The sequence below is a fragment of the Equus caballus genome, unplaced genomic scaffold, assembly GCF_041296265.1.
Source record: "Equus caballus isolate H_3958 breed thoroughbred unplaced genomic scaffold, TB-T2T haplotype2-0000561, whole genome shotgun sequence".
Classification (NCBI taxonomy): domain Eukaryota; kingdom Metazoa; phylum Chordata; class Mammalia; order Perissodactyla; family Equidae; genus Equus; species Equus caballus.
In genome coordinates, this window is record NW_027221924.1 from 33,146 (window position 1) to 57,646 (window position 24,501).

The 24,501-nt window shown below is 40.0% G+C and overlaps 1 protein-coding gene and 1 long non-coding RNA gene across 4 annotated transcripts in view; one reads left to right on the forward strand and one right to left on the reverse strand.

Annotated features, from left to right (window-relative positions):
• The window catches only part of LOC138922154 (ral guanine nucleotide dissociation stimulator-like), a 43,826-nt gene that overhangs the window by 9,869 nt on the left and 9,456 nt on the right, over positions 1 to 24,501 (reverse strand). The window contains exons 2-4 of one of the 3 annotated variants that reach the window (XM_070258988.1): positions 6,485 to 6,595; positions 4,346 to 6,074; positions 2,995 to 3,144 (exon numbers count right to left, since the gene is read on the reverse strand). Coding sequence is in view for 1 of the 3 variants with exons in the window: in XM_070258986.1 (XP_070115087.1) it covers positions 55 to 180 (126 nt within the window). In the remaining 2 variants the exon portion in view is untranslated. Of the gene's footprint in view, positions 1 to 54; positions 3,689 to 4,345; positions 6,075 to 6,484; positions 6,596 to 24,501 lie in introns of those variants that run through there. The other 2 variants (XM_070258986.1, XM_070258987.1) reach the window with 2 other exon arrangements.
• On the forward strand, positions 2,851 to 23,131 carry LOC138922156 (uncharacterized). The gene is made up of 2 exons (XR_011435236.1): positions 2,851 to 2,986; positions 22,444 to 23,131. It is a non-coding gene; the product is annotated as an uncharacterized lncRNA (long non-coding RNA).

The window sequence follows — 24,501 nt, forward strand, 5'->3', positions numbered from 1 at the left end:
GATCCGAGTTGTGTCCTGCCCTACAGTGGGCTGCCCTGGGCTGCCCCACATTACCTTTGGGTACCTCCTGCCAAATTGGCCATGAGGCTTGATCCGATGTCCACAACAACACAACAATCTCACACTCTGGGTTTTCCTGAGCCTAGAGCCTCTGAAAACTGGTACACAACAAGTAAACATGTTTTACTCCGAAGTGTCTCCAGTCAGATGAACTGGCTAGGGGTCTGTCTCTAGAATTAACTGCCTGGTTACCAGAGTTCTAAATCTGTTGGGGTCTATCGCCAAGGAAGTGAGGTCACTTTTTCAAGATTCCATTACCTGGGCTGCTTCCTGTAATCGGACCTACCCAAACCACCCCCATGTCTTCTTCTTAACTCTACATGAGGAGCTTCCACAGCCCCAGCCACAGCTCCCTGGGAATGTGATGAGGGTCCCAGCTTTGAGGAGGCAGAGCAGAATTCAGACCTCCTTTATCTTACCAGTTCTCTGTCCTGGAAAACTCATTGTGCCTCTCAGGGCCTCCCCAGTCTCCAAACCTGCCCAAGGGGAATCCGCCTAGAATCTACTTGCTAGGGACATCATCAGGTGTATATGAAATAATATCCATACCACCTGTGAGGTGGTGTCAAGTGCAAGGAATGCACAAACAAAGAGATGGAAGAATTACGAGAAGGGATGTAGCATGAACACCACTCAAACCAGGCCTGGGTTCAGCAATGCGCTATTGCAACAGGCACTTCCTCTCTTGGCCTCATTTCAATGTCAGCACAAGGAGAGGGTTGATGAATGAAATCCAGACACTGTCATCCTCTGGATTCAAACCTCTCCATTGTTTCCTCTTCTGTTTAGAAAGAGACCCAAGAGCCTCATCTTGATCTGTGAGGTGGGCAGCCTTCACCGTGGCTCCCAGAGATCCCCACCCGTGGTACACACATCCCTCACAGATTCCTGTGTGACCACTGAGTGCTTAGTGACTGGCTCTCGCCAATAGAACACAGCCAATGTGGACGAGTGTCATGTCTAAATTTTAAACATAGAAAGTCTCTGACTTGTTTCTTATTCCCTCTCTTAAGTTCCGTCTCTCTCTCTTTCCCGTGTCTCTCTCTCTCTCCTGTCCCTGAGCTGTGGAATCAAGCACACACGTTTTGAGCTGCCATACACAGAGGCCCACATGGGAGAGAACCGAGGCAGCGCCCAGGCCAACAGACAGAAAGGAACCCATGCTCTGAGTCCAAAGTGCACCTCGACTCCTTTGAGTGAACCTGAGAGGAAATCCTCTGCCAGTCGAGCATCACTTGAGGCCGCGGCCGCGGCCTTGAGGCATCTCGAGCAGAAGAACCAAGCTAATCTCTGTCTGATTCCTCAACCACAAAAATTGTGAGATATGAGGCATTTGCCGTTTACAGATGCAAGGCACTGGAACCGTGATTTCAGGCCCCAGGATCTGGCCCTGCCCTCCGCCGCCTCCTCTCTCCCCCCAGGCTCCCTCCAGCCACACTGGCCACCTTTCTCACATCCTCTGGCCAAACCCCCTTCTGCCCATGAGCGTCTACAGCAGGGGTGCCTTCTCCCTGACACGCCGCTCCCAGACTTGTGCAGGGCTGGCTCCCTCTTGTCATTCTGGTCCCAGGAAATGTCGCCCCAGTGAGGCCTTTCAGACCCCTACCCGGTGACCCCTGGCCCTCCCTCACAGGCCCCTGAATGTCCCCTCAGCGCTGGCTCTTTCCCCTCTCATGTCTTTGCTTTCATGCTTTTGTCCTTGTCCCCTCCAGAGTGTGAGCTCCTGACCGGCAGGGACCACTCAGTCACTGTCAGCCCTGCACTTACACCCACCTGAGCACCTGGCACAGGGTGAGTGCTCGGTGCACAGTCGCTGAGTGAAGAATTGTGAAACTCGTGTCCCCTCCTCCTGCTCTTCACCAAGTCAGACTGTGGAGAGGAGCGCTAGTACCAGGAGGAGTGAGTTCTCTCTGAGGCGGGGCACAGCCGGAAAGGCCTCTGCACAGCTATTCGCTGCTCCAGCAGCTGAGGCAGGCTGAGTGGGCGCCGTGTAAGTTTAAGAAGTCAGCACAGGGACTGGATGCACACAGCCTGCGCAATGACACCACCAGTTCACTTAACATCCGTCACCGAAAACAGAAAAGTAAGTGTTTGCTTGTGATGAGAAGTTTAGCTTCTTGGTTCTTAGCAATTTTGAAATGTACCACACAACAGTGTTAACTTAGGCAGTGCTGTGTGGCAATTACATCCCAATAGAAGTGACAACAGTGAAAACGCAACCTCATTGGGCACCACTGACGCTGGAGGCTGCCTGCCCCCTGGTGGCCAGCACCAGCACTGCAGCCCTGGCAGAAGCCACCAAACAGGAAGTCTCTTTGGGTGTCCTCAAGGCAGAGGCTCCCCACTGTCCCAGGGGTAAAGGAGCAGGACCTGCAGGCTTCCAGGCCGTGGGAGGAACCTCAGGAGCCTCCCTCTCCCTCATTCTTTCTGTCCCTCCACTTGGGTGTCCTTTTTTCTCAGGAGGCATCCTGACCTCAACCAAGGCAATGATTCTCCTCTCCAGCCAATTGAGGGCCTCGGGAGTCCAACAAGGACTGGTCTTGTCCCTGGACTCTGGCCTTAGTTCACAGTGCTCTGGCATGTTCTTCCTTATCCCAAGTTCTCATCCACCCGAACCCCCAAACCTCTCTCAGTTCTAAAGGATCTCCAGCAGGTGGGAAAGCATTTTCTCAGGTGCTCAGAGCACAGGGCGTCATCGATGGAGAACCAAGGGCCACAGACCCTTCGTGAGCATCATACGGAACCCAGGGAGTCACCCGCTGGACGCACTCCACTTGAAACAGGAGGACACCAAGGTCTTCTCTCCTCTACCCAATGTCTACACAAGAGGAGAACGGCTCATCAGAGTAGCAGGTGCCCACAGAAGTGGACTCCAGCTCCCCAGTCCTGTGCCCTCCAGGCTGGGCCAGGGATGTCCTTGGAACAGGTACACACCTAGAAACCTTAGGGATTCTTCGGTCTGTCTCGGGCCTTCTGGGCATGTAGGCAGGAGGACGGATGCTACTGTTCATGGCAGAGCTGCCTCCGACCGCCTTCTCCTCGGCCTCTTGTCACTTCCCTGGTGTCTGCTCTTTCCTGGGGTCCCTGCATGGTCCACACAGGAGAAATCGGTGTGAGTGTGCCTGTGCATGATTGGATGCGAACAGGAAGATGACCGCCCCCATGGACGGGGTGGGCAGGGCTCCCCTAGGACCATGAGGTCCCTGTTTCCAAAGAAAACCCGAAGGGAAGGGGTTGAGCCCTGGCTAAGGAAGCCAGAGCCCTGCCTGATCTTCTGGATTCTGACCCCCTCCTGAGGTCTGGGCCAGTCCCTCCAACTTTCTGGGCTTCAGATTCCCAAATGGGCAAAGAACACGTTTTGTAAGAGCAAGGTCAAAATGGACCCTCAGCAAATGAAACAAATTCCATGCTTTGACCTCCCCCCACTGCTTATCCTCCAAGGAGACTTCGAACCTACACGGTGTCTATTACTGGGTAAAATCACCCTCAGCACACAAAACTGATAATGGTTAAAATGGCACACGGTGAACTTTATCAGTGACTAAATATCGATGGAAGAAGAAATACATCCGAATATATTTTGATATGACTGATAAGATTCAGGAAAGTTTACTTGCTAGAAAGAATAACACCTAAACAAAACTTAAAATGTCAGAACCTGTACTCAGTACATTATGATGTAGATTAAAAGAAATTCAGTCATTTGCATAACAATTAATTGATTCTGAGAAAAAACAGATTCAGTGAATTAATAACAAAATGGATACACTGGAATTGTTTTATGGTGCGTATTTTATAGCAGTCAAGGAATTAATATTACTATATTGCATTCTGAAAGTTGCTAATAGCGTAAATCTTAGAAGTTCTCATCACGAGAAACACATTTGTAACTCTTGATGATAGACGTCAACCAGACTTCTTATAGTGATCATTTCACAATATACACACATATTGAATCATTCTGATGTAGACCTGAAAGTAATATAAAACAAACAAATTTAATATTAAAAATGTCGTCTTATTATTTTTTCTCTGAAAAATACATTGTAACAAAAATTTTGAAGAGATTTGTTTAATTCTGATTTCAAGGTTCTCTTAGGCCCAGAATGAAAGCATTTGTCTGATCAAAGTTGTCTCAGGTACAAGGGCTGAGACAAACACCAGGGTCAGAATGGAAGAGCACGAATGGCAACACTAAATCATACTCTGCTCATTTCTTTGTATTTGCACTTTTAACAGAAAATCTATTTTTATTCGCTTAAAATACACACAATGTAAAACTTACCGTCTTGACCATTTTTCTGTGTGCACGCCATCAAGCACATTAATTTCATTAAGCGCATCTTCAGTGTGTTGACCAAAGTCATATGGTGGTGCAGCCATCAGCACAATGCATCTTCACAACTCTTGTCACCCCACAGAACTGAAGCCTTGTCCCCACTCATCGGTCACTCCCATTCCTCTGCTCCCACCCCTGACCACTGCATCTGCTGTCCGTCTCTCTGAATCTGGCCATTTCAGGAATTTCATATAAGTGGAGTCACACAAGGCCTGTATTTTTGGGACTGGTTGATTGTCCTAAACGTTCATCCATGTTGTATCATATCTCAGATTATTCTTAGTTTTTAAGGATGAATAATATGCAGTTGTGTGTCGATATGCCCATGTTGCTTCTCCATTCACCCCTGGATGGATCCTTGGGTTGTTCCACATTTCAGCGATCATGAACAATGATGCCATGAACATGGGTGTTCAAATATGTCTTTGAGACCAAGCTTTCAGCTGTGCTGTGTATATATCCCAAAGTACAATTGAGGGGACATTTAGTGATTCTATTTTTTAATTGTTTTATGGAACTGCCATGCTGATTTCCACAGCAACTATACCATTTTACTTTCCAGCCACAGTGTACCTGCGTCCAATTTCTCCACATCTTTGCCAACATTTGTTTGAGTCCTTTCTTCACTGTCTATTTTTTGGAGTGCCGTCACATGGATGTGAGGTGGTGTCTCATTGAGATTTTGACTTACATTTCCCCAGTGATTAGTCACGTTAAGCATCTTTTTATATGCTTGTTGACCATTTGCGTATCTTCTTGGAGGAAAAGTCTATTCAAGTACCTGGCTCGTTTTTGATTTGGGTTGTTTGTTTTGTTGTTGTTAATTTTAGAAGTTCTAGATCTATTCTGGATATTCAGCCCTTGTCAGATAGATCATTTGCAAATATGGCCTCCCATGCTGCATGGGTTGTGTTTTTACTCTGTTGATATTGTCTTCAGAGGCCGAAAAGTTTTAATATTCATGAATTTTGGCATGTGTACTCTTTTTTTTTATTGCCCATGCCTTGAGTGTCATATCCATGAAATCATTGCCAAATCCTATTGTGGAAAGTTTTCTCCTATGTTTTCTTCAAAGAGTTTCAGCTCTTACATTTGGATCATGATCCATTGAGAATTAAGTTTTATATCTGGTGTGAGGCAAGAATCCAAGTTTACTTTTTGCATGAAGATATCCACTTTTTCAGGAACTACTTGTTGAAAAGACTGTTTTCCCGCTGTTGAATAACCTTGGCAATCTTATTTCTGGGCTCTCTATTCTGTTCCGATTGTCTATGTGTCTGTCTTTACGCCATTACAATGCTGTTTTGATACTGTAGGTTTGTAGCAAGTTTTAAATCAGTAAAAAGAGAGTCCTCCAAATTAGTACTTCCTTTCAAGACCAGTTTAGACATCTGGGCATACTTGAGATTCCATACGAGTTTTAGGATGGGTGTTTTTCAGCACAAAATGTCATTGGGATTTTGATAAGGACTGCATTTAATTGGCTCATTTCTTTGAAGAAGTTGACATCTTAACAACATGGAGGCTTCCAATCCACGATCACAGGACACCTCTCATTTCTGGTAGTGCCGGGTGGTGTTCAGGTGGAGGGGACAGCACTCTTCCAAGTAGTCACGCAGGGTCCCAGAATTCCTCCACACTGTGCCTTTGCCATTTCCTCAGAACTTATCGACATCTGCATCCAGTCAAAGGAGAGAAAAATGCGTGTCAAATGCATGTGGGAAGTTTTCAAGGACCGGGTGTGGATATGGCACAAGTCTGTGCCACCCTCTCCCCTGGCCAGAACTACGCACGGAACCAGCAGACCCTAACACTCGGGACTGCAGGCAGAACCAGCGGACCCCACCAAATTTGGGACTGTGGACTAACCAAGGGCTAGAGACTCAGCGTCCCAGGGAACCATCTGCCAGCTCCAGCTGCCTGCTAAGACTCTGACTGGCACTGTGGACGAACCCAGGGCTGAGACAGATGCTCTGCTAGAGCATCCTGTCAGACTACACTGGCCCGTTAACCTGCGCCTGGAAAGTCACTTAGCCCAGGAGCTCAATGCAAGGAGAGTGGAGCTGAGATGCACGAGACACTTACCCACAGCCCTCAGAGACAGCAAAAAAGATGGAGAATCCAAAGGCTTCATGGGTACCAACGCTCGTGTTTCTCATCCCCGAAGCCATGAGAAGTCTCCTTCCAATCCCACTGCTGCCACCAAGCCGTTAAGAAACAAAATGCAACTGTGTAAGTCTAAAGAACTTCATTGCTTTATTCACCAATTCCTGCACCCAGAGGCATCCAATCTAGCAGATAGAAAGCAGCTCCAAGGAGCTGTACAGAATGAAAGACTTTGAAAGGCAGAAGGGAGAAGGAAAAGAAGTCACAGCAGGCGGGAGGGTGGCTGGCTTATTGCAAGGTTACTTTCCTCAGGGGACAGCAGCAGTCTATGACGTGGAATACCTACCTAGTACTGATTGGGGGATTCCTGATCCACTGGTTTAAGATTCTGTTTCCGGGAGAGTCGAAAATCTAATGAAGTCAAGACTCAGTTTGGTGACGTGGGGCTTAGCGTAAGAGGCTCCTCTTGGGGCCCGCCGTCTGGTTTTGACACATGACTCTGCTGGCCCCCTGCTGGCCCCAGGTACACCCGGGTTTCCCTTCCTGACCATTGTTGGTCACACATCCACCGCACCTGCCTCCAGTTCTCCCCCTTCCACACCGCAATCCCCGCCATGACTCCCTCTGACACTATCACGACTTCTCCCACCACACTGCCCTGCTTTCCACAAGGCCAGCAAGAGGCTTCGTAAGCACCACTTCATCAGTCCAGTGGGCTGAGCGGGCTGCCCAGCATCGGGACTCAGAAACTGGTGGGCCTGTCACATGGCCTCCAATCACCGGTACCCCAGCTGAAGTGCCTGCCCTGATGAGAAACTCAATTTTAGCCAGCTCCATCAAACAGCATCTTTGCCCCAAGCTTCCCTTCAAAATACTCCACACATTTTCTGCCCCAGCTGTTTTTTGAGGAGTCATTTTGGGGGAGCCTTTGAGGCCACCTTGGTGATTCTGTGCCCGGGCACAAGCAGCTCTTGGCCCACACACGCTTTGATTGTATCACCTGGAATCGTAGAGCACAGGGAGCCACTGGATGGGCACCAATCGCTGGTTTGACCCCCAAGAGCCGGTGACTATTTCATAGCAGGAACATCTACTTTCGGGTCTTCCTGTGGGCGCACGTCACAAGGCGCTCCCTGGTACCCCGCTCTCCCCCACATCCTCTGACCAGCTTTCCCCAGGCGATGTTCTGCAGTACATCATTGTCTCCACGGACCTGCCCCTAGAGGTGCACCCCACAGACCAAGAGTCCCTGAGTTTCCTGCCCTGACAGGCTACCACCGACCCAAAGAGATATGTCTGTTCTACTAGGATGACTGGACTGGCATAGGGTAGTGGCCGTAGCCACAGAAAAGCAGGTAATTGAGGCCACCCAGAAGTGTGGACAAACAACCCAACACGGACAGCAGCTCCATGAGACTCTATTCTACTCCTTGTAGGACAGTCGCCTAAGTCTCTGCCAAATGGTTTTAGGAAACCACCTGGCCTCAGACTATCTCTACTGGCCAAGGAAGGAGGGGTCGGGGCCCTCCCATGGTCTACCACCTGCATGTACATCAACAACTGACAAGTTCAAACCTACCTACACCAGAGGGTCCAAGAGGTGAGAATACTGCCCAGTATAACCGAGATCTCTGAACAGATTCCCAGGGCCCCCAAGACCACTGACCTATTTTCTCGACTGGTCTTTTCAAGGTGGAGACCATGACTATGGACTGGATGTCAGACTGTTGCTTGTGTGATTTTCGTACTCGCCTCTAGACCCTAATCAGCTGTTTACTCTCAGGGCTACACCGTGCCTTACCCCTAATAGCTGCATGAATTACCCTAATTTCAAATTTTCACTGAAGAAAATCTGCTCAACATAAAATACACCATTTTAAGTATTTGAAAGTACACAAGTCAGTGACGTTTAGGACAATGAGAATGTTGTGTGGCTCTCACTACTATCTAATTGCAGAACAGTTTTAATACCTTGCAAAGAAACCCAGCCTCGCTGTCTCTGTGCTTTGCCCTAACCCAAGTCCACAGAAAGACCTTATCTGTTTCCTCTCCCTGCAGATTTGCTATTCTGGGCATTTCATTCAAATGGAATCATAGAATCTGTGGCTTTGTGTACCACTTCAATTAGCACACTTTTTTTAAGGATCATCCAGGGCCTAGCACGTCGCAGTGCTTTCTTCCTTTTTAGGGCTGTGTTATATCCCATAGTATCAATATGCCACATTTGCTTTATGTGTTCATAATTTGGTGGAAAATTGGGTTTATTTCATTTTTGGGCTACTGTGAATAATGCTGCTTTGAATGTCCATGGACAGGTTTTCCTGCAAACATATGTTTTCCATGTTCTTTTGGAGATGCCTCACAATGGACTGTCCAACTCAAAGGCAATGATTGCTTGAAGATGTTAAGAAATGCAAAGCTGTGCTCTACAGTGGCTGCATCATTTTACGTTCCCACCAGTGATGTATGAGGGCTCCCCTTCTTCCTCATCTTTACCAACACTTGTGATTTTCCTTTATGTTGAATACAGCCTACACATTGAGTTTGAAACAGTAGCACATTGTGGTTTGAATTTCCCTTTCCCTAATCATGAATGACATGTAGCATCTCTCTTGTGCTTATTGGCCATCCGCATATCTTCTGGAGAAATGTCTATTTCAACCATTTGCCTATTTTAATTGTTTTATTTGTCTCTTGTTATTGAGTTCTAAGAGATATTTATGTATTCTGAACACTAGATTATACAAGTTGAAAGTCGGCGAATTCAAGACCCAACTTTCAACAATGGATAGAACATCCAGACGGAAAATAAGGACACGGTAGAAATAAATGACATTAAATACTAAGAACATTTTATTGAAGAGCAGCAGAATACTCCTTCTTCTCAAGAGCACACAGAGTATTTTCCAGAAGGGATCACGTTTGAGGTCACAAAACAAATCTTAACAAAATTAAGACGATTGAAATCATACCAAGCATCTGTCCTGAACACAATGGAGTGAGACTAGAAATCAATATCGGGAAGAAACCTGCATCATTCCTGAGAGATGGAAATTAAACAGCAGCCTCTTACACAGACATTAGGTCAAAGAGGAAATCAAGAGAGAAATTAAAAAATAGCTCAAGACAAACAAAAAGAATTAAAAACACACCAAAATTATGGGATGCAGCAAAAATAATACTGAGGGAAGTTTGCAGTGATCAACTTGTAATGTCTTAAAGAAGAAGGACCTCAAATTGACAACCTAAGTGAGAACACACAGAACTAGGAAAAGGGAAAACTGAATCCAAAGCTAACAGAAGGATGGAAGTCACAAAGGTGAGAACAGAAGAAAGGAAATAGAGGAGAAAGACAAAAGATCAAAAGGATGAGTCAATGTTTTGAAAAAATAAAATTGACCAACCCTTAGAAGACAGAACGCCTGACAGAAGAAAAGAGAGAACAATCAAGTAAAGTAAATGAGAAGTGAAAGAGGAGGCCTCACAATCGATGCTTCAGAAATAAGATCATAGAGACCCTCCATCCTCTTGCTCACTAACACACTGAGTGACCCAGCAGACTAAGTTCCTAGCAACAACCTACCCAATCTCACTCAGGAGGAAACAGACGACGGAACAGACCAGTGACAGATACGGAGGCTAAGTCAGTGATCACAAATCTATCATTTAAAGAAAAAGACCTTTCTAATTTCCACTAGACACACTTAAAACCGGTTACACGCCAAGCCAATCTTTATTTGAGTTATTTATTTAATGTTAAAATACAGCTGATAAAAATATTCATAATGCTCTTTTATGTAGAGAGTTTGAAGGTAAAGTTTCTTGAGAAAACTACAGGTTTTTGTACTTGGTACACAAGGAATGAAATTCTAAAGCACGGAGAATGCGCATTTCTTCACATGGTTAGCGCCCCAGTTTTAGTGAATACCTCTGAGAGATGAGCAAATACAATAAAGTGTATGACTAAAGCATCACACTTCACTCAAGACTCATTGTATATAGCCACCCTATCTGCAAATATTTAGTATGTTATTTCTAATACTTCACAGTATCACTGCCATCGATGATAGTAATACTAAATTTCCCTTTGAAAGCATCCTAACTTGCCAATTTCTTTGACTTTCTAATACTAGAACACTTATACAGGTAAACTGAATATGTTAAAAATGAAATGGAAAACAAGGTAAAATTAAGCTAGCATAAGAAAATTATTTGACGTACTTGAATATTTGAAGAAGATAAAGTTAGATAAAATTTATTTGAAAAAGTAAAATATCAACAACTTTAAAAGTAAATAAGCTGTTTGAAAAATGGTTATATGCATTTAAATATAATGTATTTAATATTTATAATTAATTTTATATTTGTATGATTTAGAGATGCTGCAAGTATACGTTTTTACCAAATGAAATGGGTGTATATTAAAATTAATTCCGCGTCCAAGCCTAGATCAATGGCAAACATTGCTAAAAAGAATAAGCTTCTGAGATTAAGAATTAAATCTAAAAGCGGAAAATTTTTATTATCAAATATAAATTACAAAAGGTGTTTTGAGTCAGATTTTTTAAAGGAAAATTATTTCTCAGCATTGCCGGATCTCATAGCACGCACAAGATGGCAACATTCTACATAATACCCACTTTCTCCAGAGGGGTGTGGAGAACCACATTAGATTTTGGTCAGCTCTGAAGTGGCTGCCACCAGGTTGTTTGTCCTAATTCTCTAATAGTAAATGAACTTGACAAAGATTTCTCTTTTTTTCCACACTTGGACTTGAAAGATTTCATTGTTTGTGGTCAAGTAGATTGATTCAAATAATCTCACAAAGTAAAAGGGCTCATAGCTCAGGGAAGATGCTTTCCGAACATTTCCTGAATTGAGTTTGGATTGTTATCCTCATTAGATCTTTTACTTCTAGTGTTTCTCATACGCCTGCTGCCTGATTAAAACTCATCCTTACAATATGAATCAAGAAATGTGGCCAAAGAAGGATGCGGTTCGTTTTCAAAATAGACAGATAATCTCTGAATTTTTAACTACGAAGACATGCCTTTTATTTTACACACATGGAATAATGCACCTTTCCTGATATAAAATGTTAAGGGCTCTTTAGAGCAAGCAGCAGATTAGAATCCCCTTGACTGTCAACGAGTGGGTCCAGCAACATATCGATTATGACTGGTTGTAAAATAAAATTTGTCCCTAGTTTGTGTTATTATTTACAAAGTACAGTATTTGTTTTTTTGTGTGTGAGTAGAAATTCAAACTTACTTTTTGGATATTGTTGAAATCCTCTCTCTCTTTTTCTCTGTATCTCTTTTATTTATTTTAAATCACTTGTAATTCACGTATAGATTCCATGACACTTCATGCCTGGATAGTATATTTATGCTCTGAGTTTTTCCAACAATGACTTCATAAATATTTTTAGATATATGATACAATTTAATTTCACTCGTTGAATTTGGTTGTTATATCTTCTTAGTCACTTTTCGACTCTCAACTTGCTTCAACTTTTTTATTTTGTGACAGCAATTTCTTATGAACTAATGACAGTTGTCTTATAGCTTGTCCTGCTTCTGGATTTACTTAATGATTTCTTCTTAATTCCATTTATTTCCTATAATTTAGAAACAAGGTTGAAGGAATTAATTATATTTAGATTAAATATTTTAGCAAATATACTTCATGATGTATCATATCAGAAACACCATAAGTAGCTGCTTTTTCATTTTCTTTCAACATCATGTACAAGTTTGTGACAAGGCAAAAATTTTTTTCAGCTTTATTGAGATACAATTGCTAAGGTACATCTTAAAAGGTCTCATCCCCAGAAAAAAAATTGTAACTACATGAAAATGTGCTTTTACTATCATTTTTAACTAGTGTCTTGTCTTTGAGGAAAGATAATGAAAATGGGCTTCTTTCTTCCCCACATTCAGTAATTCTGTAACATTAGGCTATGTGATAGTCACAAATAAAGGCTTAAAAAAGTATTAAATTTTTGCAATTCCTACCTCACTCATGGACTTCATCATGCTTGTTTCATGAGCTTTAACATTTGTGTGACTCAAATATTTCACCAATATCTGAAAGTCAATATACAGCTATTAGCAATAATTTTATCAACAAGCTTTGCTCATGGTATTGGTGTTTTATTCTAATTTGAAATGAAGGTAACCTAAAGATTTCACAGTTATTAGTCAAGAATATGCTCGATCAGCAATAGCAGTGTGAAAATCAATAAACAGAAACCTCACTGAAAATAGAGTTGAGAGGCCAGAAAGGAGAGCTCTCATATGTATTAACCATTGCAGAGCCCAACAGGAAGAAGACTTCCTCTTCCTGCCCAGTAATAGCCAAGGAGAGACTGTCACAACACAGCCAATGAAAAGCCGCCACGCTTTGATCTCCCAGTCTCCTCCAATGGGCTTTTTGCTTACAATAGCTCTCCCAACTTTCTTTGCCCCTCTATAAGAGGGTTTCTCCTCCCCTTGTTGCTCAGGACTTGCATGTGGCTTGCCATAGTTGCAGACTCCAAATTGCAGTTCTTTGCTGATCCCAGGTGAAGCCATTTTGGCTGGAGAAATAATTGGCTGTCTGTTTCTTTAAGGTCAAGACCAGAAACAATGTTGAAGTCACCATGTAATAGAGCCTTCTAAATACTGACACTGAAATCAAATTGTAAATTAAAGCTCTTGTTTAGTTTATCCCTAACATGTGAATGCGTATACAAATGCAAAAATGAACAGTTTCTTATAGAAAAATGAAATCCAAAATAAAAGTCTCTCTATATCTTGAATCTAACTTACAATTCCCACTGTGTCATTCTATATCGGTCAAATGTTGCCAAAATAATATTGTGAAACAAACTACCCCAAAATTCTGGATCCTGAAATGGGAATCATTCATTTTCATCTGTGCGCTTGTACGTAAGTTTATTTAGGGTGGGCTCATCTGGGCTTAGCTCCAAGCTGGAGATTGCCAGTTTCTTTCATCTGTCTCCCATCCTCTATGTATCAGCAGGCCAGCAGAGGCATCTTCTTCTTCTTCTTCTTTTTTTTTTTTTTTGAGGAAGATTAGCCCTGAGCTAACATCTACCGCCAAACCTCCTCTTTTTGCTAGGAAGATTGGCCCTGAACTAACACCTTTGCCCATCTTCCTCTACTTTATATGTGGGATGCCTGCCACAGCATGATTTGATAAGTGTGTGTAGGTCCACACCCAGGATCTGAACAGGCAAACCGTGGGCCTCTGAAGCGGAGCATGCGAAGTTAACTGCTACGCCACTGGATGGGCCCCAGAGACATCTTACTGTGGCAATACAAGAACCACATGAAGGAAAGTCCAACTGTGCAAGTCCATTTTAAGCCTCAATTTGCACAATGTCTGCTAGCATCCTTTGAATCAGGGAACCACATGCCCCAGTCCAAAGACAAAGGTTAGAGAAATAACCTCTGCCTCTAAAGGGAGAAAATGCAGGGTTATGTGACCAACTGCCTGGATACAGAAAGGAAAGAAGCATTTGTTCCAATTACTCAATTTAGTACACTTCCGATGTATTGTCCACTCTGGACTCATCAAATGTAAGAAGTATTTCCTGAACTTTCTATAAGCTTTCATGCTTTGGGCATTTAATTTCACTTGCCAATGACTTTTCCTAAATTTGTACTCTTTCCCTCTGTATCTGTCTCTCCCTCTTTCTTAGCCTATGAAAACAACATGAAGTGTATATTCTCAGTGAGTTATTTTTCAAAACATCTAAATTTTTTTGTCTGTGACAGAGAGCAAAGAGAACAGAAAAAATGTGAAAGTCGGTGAGATATTTCGGGGGTAACCTAAACTAACGAAGAGGAAGAGTACACAAAACAACCTTGGTTACCTGTCCCCCTTAGCGAACAAGTGTGAGGAATGTGCCCGTGCAGGCTTTCCTATTGACCGGGTCCCGGCTTCCTTTGCACATGTAGCGCTGTACAGATATCTGCGCTCATGCTCTCCATCAATACTGTGAATACAAAGTACACTGTAATTACAATGCAATCCACTGCCGGGAACTGCTGAGAGGCTAATTAAGTAATTTCTACAAATTACTTTTAGATGCTTCAAGGAAAGTAGTTTATGGATGTCAATTATAGTATCGAAGTATTTGCTGCTAGTTATTGTCTGAAAAAGATGACTACTCCCATCTTTGTTTAATGTGTTGAATATTGTCCTTAGTTATATAACATGTTGACAATTTTCCCTATTTTCCTTCCTAGAGAAGTAAATAAAGTTTTGTTCAAATTAACTGTGAACATAGAATTTTTCAAACAAATAAATGGAAAATTACCTTAATAGAAATTAATAAAAATAATTAAATAGAAAACAAATCACACGTGATTCTATAGCATCAGAATAATTGTAAAATATCAAAATACTTTATTGAGATGTTAAGGAAACTTCGAGCAGAACTTTGTGTGTCATTAATCATGAAAGACTCTGTTCTTCAAAAGTCGAAGTAATTTTTATTATAATCTTGCTAAGAGAATTCTTTCTGTAAAAACATTTCAACGATGCAATAAATAGACAAAGAATAAATCTATAGAGCTATGCACAGCTAGATACGTGGATAATCCACAGCTTCCTGGATGTGGGAGTAGTTCTGCAACTTCATCATTCAGCATTAAAAAAGGAGTATTTTTTAAATATATTTTACAAAACAAAGATATGTGTATGCATCATTTAAAGCGATTAGAAATCTACCAATCTTTTGATTATAGTGGGGGATTCTGTAAACATTTCATAATACTGTAATGAAACGGAAAATGAAAATGACTATGAAAAGTAAGCCAGACGAATTATCACAAAAGGAGGAAAGTCCGCACTATTTCTAAAATAACATTACCCCTTTTCATTTAGAAAATAGTAGGGAATGTCTTCATTTAAACAATTAGTAACTTTGAATTTGGGCACGTTTAAAGAAAATTTCCAAGTATCTCAATATTAAGGAATATAATGTATGCAGAATATTCATGTGTGAATTGTGAACAGAAAAAAATCAGCATATATAAAAAGGACATTTTGTCCTAGACTTATAGTCTCTTTTATTGTATGATATTTATATATTTCTGCTTGTATTTTTCTATTGGCACTTCTGCCTACACTTATTTAGACTTACTTTTAACAGTTTCAAGCTGAATATACCTACACTTATAAGTATGATAAAAATGATGTGATAATGTTTCTCATACACTTTAATGCAAAAAGCTTAATTATATTTCACATTATATCTTAAATATATTGACAGGCCAAAAATACCAAAAAAATGTGTTTTCATGACATATTTTGCATCTCATATCTTAAAACATTTTAACTTACATGGATGAATATGAATAAACATCAATTGAAATATTAATTTTATGTACCAAATTCAACTAATTATCACTCTCAGAAGAAGGCGATCTTTCTTTTGCTTTCTTTTTATTGAGGAAGATTCACTCTGAGTTAACATCTGTGCCAATCTTCCTGTATTTTGCGTGTGGTTTGCTGCCACCGCATGGCTGCTGATGAGTGGTGTAGGTCTGTGCCCGGGAATAGAACCCAGGCCACTGAAGCGGAGTGTGCCAAACTCAACCTCCAGGCGGTGGGGCCAGCCCCTAACACTTTTTTAAGATTGTAAAAATTGTAAGGGAAAACAAACTTTAGAATACACATACACACACACACACATATTCACAAAATAGTTCATTTAATAAACATTTACTAATTATTAATTAATAAATGAATGGAATAGTTAATAGATTAAAAATTCTCAGAGTTCTCGAATTATAGCCATTTAAATCAGCATAGCCATAGATGTATTTGGAAAAATTAGCTATACCGTTTTTATGATTATACAAATTTAATTAGCACAACTTGCTCATTAAAAAGGTTATCCATAGCATCAGACTTCAGATGCCCCTAAATTGCTATTGTTATTGGCAAATGAAATTAATAACATAATATAGGGCAAATAAGAAACCTAGATGTTGTTTCTCTCACTGAATTTAATAGACACTGGCAAGTGACCCTAACCTCCTGGCAAATCCCTTACCCTCTCTGCACCTCAGTTCCCGCCACTGTAAAATGAGTGGCTGCGCTGAATGAACACCACATTCACTTCGTTCTCTGAGATTTCCTGCACCTCTGAAAAAGACTTCTGAATAGTAGGATGTAAAAACTCTGATGACCTGCTAAACCTTACATTTCTATTTTGTAATATGTTCATTTCCTAAAAATTTGAAACTTTATTTGTACATTTCCATTATGTTTATTTATGGACTTTTCACTAACAGAATTTTGAGCATATATATCTTCCTAGAGCTTAAAACATTTCTCTCAACTTCACCTTCATCTGACTCACTTTTGCAAATAATTAAATGTCTCAAGGTGTCAAAACTAATTTGTTCACAGTAAGATGTAGCTTGGTTGTTCAGGGTTCTGAAAAGGGAAAGGCTAAAAGGGTTGGCAAATGGATTGCACTGTGAAAAAGGAAGAAACTATGCCCTTAAATTGTATATCTTTAAAACTTTCTTGAAAAAAATAGATCACCTCATTTGTACTTTCCTATGCTGTGTTATAGCTACGAGAATACACAAGTTGTAAGAGCGCTATCCTAGGAAAATAACATGTACTCTTTTTATGTTTTCTGTTACAGTTTTGATCCTTTAGCTTATAGTTGATTAAAAACAAAGTAAGAGAGAATATTTTAACTAAGAATTTGCTCCATTAAATTTCTTAGTCTTGGAATTACACAATTGTCATTATATTAAATGCTGAGAAGTAAATAATATATAGTATATGCAAAAACAAAAGCAAACAACACTTATAGACATACCTGAATGTGGATATAGGTCCCTAACCATTAAAAAAAAATCACTGGCTTTGGCTTACAAGAGGTGAAGTAAGTAAATCTTGAAAATTGGAAACTAATTCCACTTTACTTTTCTGAAGTTTTCATATCTTAAATCCATGTTTCTAAAATCTATTTCACATGTATTAATTAACTGAAGTTCAGTGTTTATTTTATTTCTTAGCTATACATAATATCACTTTCTTATTTTATTTATATACTAAAATAGTACATTTTTGCTCCAGATTATTGAATGAATTGGACTTTATTAAACCAATTTAATTCTGATGTTTCCTTCTAATCATATTAATATGGACATCCTATTGCTTTTCACTAGTCAAAGTAGAATATCATTACTTTGATCCTTAGACTCAATACACCTATATACAATTAATCTTATGAAGACAGAATTTTTAAGGAGTACTATTTACTTTTTTTTTCTGCTTTATCTCTCCAAACCCCCCCGTACATAGTTGTATATCTTAGTGGTAGGTCCTTCTAGTTGTGGGATGTGGGACGCCGCCTCAAAGTGGCCTGACGAGTGGAGCCATGTCCGCACCCAGGATCCGAACCCTGGGCCGCTGCAGCGGAGCGCACAAACTTAACCACTCGGCGACGGAGCTGGCCCAGTATGATTTACTTTTGACCGATCTGAGCGTAGAAGTTTGGTACATTAGAGTCAGAGGTTTCTATCCCTTTCAAGTTTCAAAACATAGGATCCCAACACTCAGAGCTACATTAATATTACAAATAGATTGATGATAATAAATTAAGCTACACAATGAGAAGTAGGATTCTAAATATGTCTACTTATTGAGTATTTTAAACAAGCCAGGCACTGTGTTAATTATGTTATAGATATAATTTTTAATTCTCACAAGCCTTCAAGTTAGGTATTTTTCTTCTCTTCATTTTTCAGTGAAAGTAATTAATTCACCCAAAATCACACAACTGAAGGTTGACCCAGTATTAGAAGTCATGATTTCTCCAACTCCAAGGCATTTTTTGACTTCTTGATTCTACACACTAATACGTGACAACTATAAATAAAAGAATCGTGTCTCCTGCTTTGCTCAAGTGAGCCCGTCTTTCCTCCTGTTGTCTTAGAAAAATAAATATAGAGCTTTCTTCATTATCGGAAAAATCCTGGCTTGGATGAAAATTATATGGTGTCCCTAAATATAGAAATTATATAAGGGATTTTTACTTTAATATCTAATCAACAAGGCATTTGGGAAAATCATTAATTAGCTCAGTATAATCTGTATTCCAGTAAAGTCTAGCTCCTTTTCTGCGGTTCCTCAGCTGCTGTTTTCTCATTACGACTGTGCAAAGTGCCAGTCTGTTGTGTCAGGAAACTTATTACTGAAATTGTGATTGTTTATTACGTTGTTCAGTGCATAGTTCTTTAAGCGGCAAATTGTCCATTGATTTCTGAAGAAGGCTTTGCCAATTCCAGTCTGCCTGTTCTTGGAATTGAAGAGTCGGGGTAAAATTTAGTTCTGTTTAATCAAGCAACGAGTTCTATGGTTGAGCCTATATGGGTTTTTGTTTGTTTGGATTCTCTATGTAGAGACACCCGGGTCAAAGTTCAACATGTTGGCAGGGTAGGAGGTGTATTTTAAATTTTTCCTGGCAATGTCAGTTGAAAAATGGATCTCTCCTCTAGTAGTGCCATAAGATCCTGAAAAACGCCACTAACCCTCACCTGGCCACAGCAGTTAGGGAGCAATTCTGATTAATGACGTGGTCACCTGCTTAGAGCAGGTTATTACACATAAACATCCGTTTCTCGAAGAAGCATCGTGGACCTCTGGCCTTCAATAAAATTTGTAACTCCACATTTCTTTTTAAACTACTTAAGATCTACAATTTCTCTAACTAATGGAAAAAGCAGAATGTAGAGTATGAAGAATAGGTTGTGAGTCATATAGATGCAATTGTTAATCCATGTCCTGCCACTTATTAGGGTGTGACCTCAGATAAATCTCTGAAACACCTTCAGCCTCCAGGTTCTTATCATCATATAAAGATCTGAGTGCATAATACCCTATGCTGTCCAAGGAAGAGGTGATTTATAGCTCAGACAAAGCGTTTATCTCAGGGCCTGGAGCCTAGTACTCGCTCAGTAAAATAGAGCTACTATGGTATGATTGTTACATTGCACACTCAGTTTTAAACATCAAGTTTGCAACTACCCAGAGACACAAAATTGTGAAAATCACAACGTAACTTCCACAGTCTCGATAGATGGACTGTAATGCAGAGTGAAAATACAAACTCAACTATTTTAATTGTAGATGTGAGAACATTTTATAACATTTGAATTCATCATTAGTATTTATTATCTTCTACTGGTTTCCATACAAAACTATTTTCCTCATTTTCTTAAAAATAGACTCAAATAAATTTTAGGTAAATTAATGCCTTAAACAAAAATCAAGGTATCTGCCTTCTAGTTCCTAGACTGACAATGTGTTCTTTGGGGAAAAAATATGAAATTGATTAATTCTTATTCATAAGAAGGAAATGTGTAAAATAATCTGTCCACAACGATAAAGATAAGATTTCTGTTAACTCTTGGAGGAGATGGATTCATGGCTGCTGAGTTTAATACCTTATGGGGAAAATATCTGTTAATATTCAGCAACTCTTAGGAATACGCGTTTGTTCCCTAAAATGAAATAAATATGATGGAATATTTACAACAGATAAAAATCAATAACATTTCACCCATGTTATTTCAGAACTAATATGACTCTATGGAAGATCTTCATTCCATAATTTCTTATGTTATAGAAACTTTTTAAAGACTCCTTCACTATATTTTTTTCTCAGTGGTATATTATTTCATGGTGAATACCGTTCTAATAATAGTAGTTAAAATTTATGATCCCCATATCAATAATATGATTATGTTTCCAAAGACACAGAGTTTCTTACATGTTTGACAAATAAGTTTTAAAATTTTACTTAATAATTTTGATCTGAGTAAATCATTTTGAGACTTAATACTCATTTTGTAATCTTCACCGTGTCCATGGTGACTTCACAACAGTCCAAGCCCTTTTTATAAATGCAGTTAAGCTTGTAGCCTTAGCAGATCAAGTACAAATACTTCCACTCTGTTCTCTTAACTTTTAACCCACTATTTTTCAACTCCAACTTAAAATTCTCATTTTTCCCTCCTATTTTTTCCAGATAAAAGTGGCCTTCTATATCTAATAGAACAAAGGTTTATCTCAGTTCAGGGAAAATAGTTATTCTAATTGCAAGTGCCGTAGAATATGTTTTCTGTAAAAGATGAGATTTTGCTAAATACACTCACAAATTAGTTCATCATACTTTTTTGGTCTCTCTAATTTATACCAGGTAGTTCACCTTCTGATTGCTTGCTAATATTCAGGGACACTGAGCATTAATAAGAAACCATATCCTTTAATTTGCATGAAAACATAGATTCCTATAGAAAGAACAGGAACCTGATTTACATTGCTATTCAGGAAGTTTTGGAAATTATCACGTGTGAAGATGTGTTGAAGAGTTAGGCGTGCACTAAAAGAAAAACCTAAACATTACTGTGGGACTTTGCCTTTCCAGCCTCAAACCTTGAACTCCATATCATTGTTTGTGTTCTCTGATGAAGCAAGAATGTGTTTGAAATCAAGAACCACTTTCCTGAGGGCAGCAGAGCTACTTCAGGACCCATGACCGCCTGTGCAAGTAGATTATTAGAAGAGGAAGAAATTCAGATAGACAAAGAGAAATATCAGACAGCATTGGTTAAGAGACAATTAGCAGCAGCATCAGCAGCAATCCATGAAGAGAAAAATAATAGTAATGTAAAAGAGTAGTATGAGTCCCCTCCACGTTCCTCCATAAAGATCCTTGTTTTCTGAGAGTAATAGAAATGATACTATGGTGGAAGATATTGGATTTGCATGGTAAAGAAACAAGACTACTTCTTTGGGAAAATGTCTGTGTGTACCCTCTGCCCATTTTTGATCAGTTTGTTTATTTGTCATTGAGTGGTATGAGTTCTTTGTATATTTTGGAAATCAACCCCTTGATTTGCAAATATATTCTCCTGGTTTGTGGGCTGTCTTTTCATTTTGTTCATGGTTTCTTTTGCTTGCAGAAGGTTTTTAGTCTGACATAGTCCCATTTGTTTATTTTCTCTTGTATTTCCCAGGCCTGAGTAGACACGGTATTCAAAAAGATGCTGCTAAGACTGATGTCAAACAGTGTACTGCCTATATTTTCTTCTAGGAGTTTTATGGTTTCAGATCTTACATTGAAGTCTTTAATCCATTTTGAGTTAATTTTTGTGTATGGTGTAAGATAATGGTCTACTTTCATTCTTTTGCATGTGACTGTCCAGTTTTCCCAACACCATTTATTGAAGAGACTTTCCTTTCTCTATTGTATGTTCTCAGCTCCTTTGTCAAAGATTAGCTGCCCATAGATGTGTGGTTTTATTTCTGGGCTTTCACATCTATTCTATTGATCTATGTGTCTGTTTTTTTGCCAGCACCATGCTGTTTTGATTACTATAGCTTTGCAGTATTCTTTGAAGTCAGGGATTGTGATGCCTCCACTTTTGTTCCTTTTTCTCAGTATTGCTTTGGCTATTTGGGGTCTTTTATTGTTCCATATAAATTTTAGGATTCTTTGTTCTATTTCTGTGAAGAATGTCATTGGGATTCTGACTGTGATTGCATTGAATCTGTAGATTGCTTTCACTAATATGGACTTTTTTTTTTGGAGTAAGATTAGCTCTGGGCTAATGTCTGCTGCCAATCCTCCTCTTTTTGCTGAGGAAGACCAGCCCTGAGCTAAGATCCGTGCCCACCTTCCTCGACTTTATATGTGAGATGCCTAACACAGTATGGCCAAGTAGTGCCATGTCCATACCCGGGATCCCAACCGGCAAACCCTGGGCCGCCAAAGCAGAACATGTGCACTTAACCACTGCACCCCCTGGCCAGCCCCTGAGCATTGAAACTATGTGTATTCTTCCAATCCATAACATTGAATATCTTTCCATTTCTTTATTTCTGCTCCAAAGGATATGAACAGACATTTTTCCAAAGAAGATATCCAGATGACCAACAGACACATGAAAAAATGTTGAACATCACTAATTATTGGGGAAATGAAAATCAAAACTATGAGATATCACCTTACGCTGATCAGAACGGCTATAATTACCAGGACAAAATGTAAAAAATCTTGGAGAGGATGCGGAGCAAAAGGAATACTCATACACTCCTGGTCGGAATGCAAACTGGTGTAGCCACTATGGAAAACAGTATGAAGAATTCTCAAAAAGTTAAAAATAGAATGCCAAACAACCTACCTATCCCGCTACAGGATGTTTATCCAAAGAACTTGAAGTCAACAATTCAAAGAGGTTTATAAATCCCTATGTTCACTGCAGCATTATTCACAATAGCCAAGACATGGAAGCAAGCCAGACAGAGAAAAACCAATACTGCATGATTTCACTCGCATGTGGAAGACAAACAAACATATGGACAAAGAGAACACATCAGTGGTTACCAGAGGAGAAGGGTTGGAGGGCTGGAAAAAACGGGTAAACAGGCACATATGTATAGTGACAGATAAAAACTAGACTATTAGTGGTGAGCATGATGCAGTCTATACAGAAACTGATAAGCAATAATGTACCATGAAATTACACAATGTTATAACCCCCACTATGACCTCAATAAAATAATTGAAAAGAAACAAGAGTGCTGATGTTCAGAGAAGTGTCTTTATGTGTATCTACTCACCAGCAAGTGAAGTATTCCTTCACTTCCAAGTTTTAATTCTAACTTAATTTAAAGTACTAACAATTTCTATTAGCAAACAAAGGGTTCTTCCATTTATTAAATTCTGAATATGTGCTATGAATTCTTTGGTGAATTTATGGCTAAATTTTTATTTTTATCGTTATACCAATCTAAAGGCAATTAAAATTGCTATCACTCCCTCAGAGGAGGAACTAACTCTTTTCTTGTGTCACACAATCCTTGAGATGTAGAGCCAGGATTAATTGTTGCGGATGAGATACTAAAGCACAGGTTTCCACGATCCCATGGAAGAAATATTCCCGTGATATTCCTTTTGTTGTTAAAAAAAACTATATCAAATGTAAAAATGTAAATAGGCTTACATAATTTAAATATCATATTAAAATGTACAATTTGTCTCTAAATAGAAAATATTTTTCTGGGGCAATTTAAACCAGAAAAGGAGAAGAGGAGGAAATAAAGGCAATGGTGAAAGATAGCTCCCACCGGCTTTTAACGTTCATTTTTATTAATTTAATCCTGAATGTGTACATAGGGTATTCTAGATAAGAGACAGATTTCTCATGAAATGCCTCCCAGTAAGTAATATGTCTGTTGGTGCCCGTTGCCCTAGTCCTTACCCCTAGAGCAGCCTGATGAGAGCCAGGTCAGTTGTCCTAATGAGTGGCTGGACACTTCATAGGCAAGATATGGGGGAAAATGACACACTTCTGCTTATAAAGGGGAAGGGGGCAGTTGTTCCCTCCTGAAATATAATGGGCCTGAATCCTAACTGAACCCTTTGGCATGTAAATAATCTCTCTGGGAGTCAGACAGCCTCATGGTTTTGGCTTTTACCAACTAGAGGTGTCTCCAACCCTTGGGTCTTATTTCTCCTTGAAACGACAGTCCCTAGGGAGATGTCTTAGTGGTCCACCCTGACTAACTTAGGTGCCCATCTTAGATTGTAACCATTTGGCTTTGGGAGATAAGAGAACTTTTAAACAAATGGATATGGATTTAATCCTTATAGTACATGGATGTTTCTTAGAGAAGTGAAAGCAAATGTTCTCCCATTTTACAGCGCGTGTTTCTGTGGCTCAGGAGACTAGGCCTTTTACAGGAGCACAGAGAATTTGCCAGCAGCAGCAGAACTGTTTTTGGAAATGAGCAAGTGGCAAAGTGTTGAGAAGGGAAAAGATCTTTTGAAAACCTGTGGTAAAGCATTGTTGGCTATATGATTTGGGGAAACTTTATAACTGGCACGACATTCTCCTCTACTCTTAACAATTGTTGGAAAATTTTCTCTTGTAAACTAAGCAAGATCA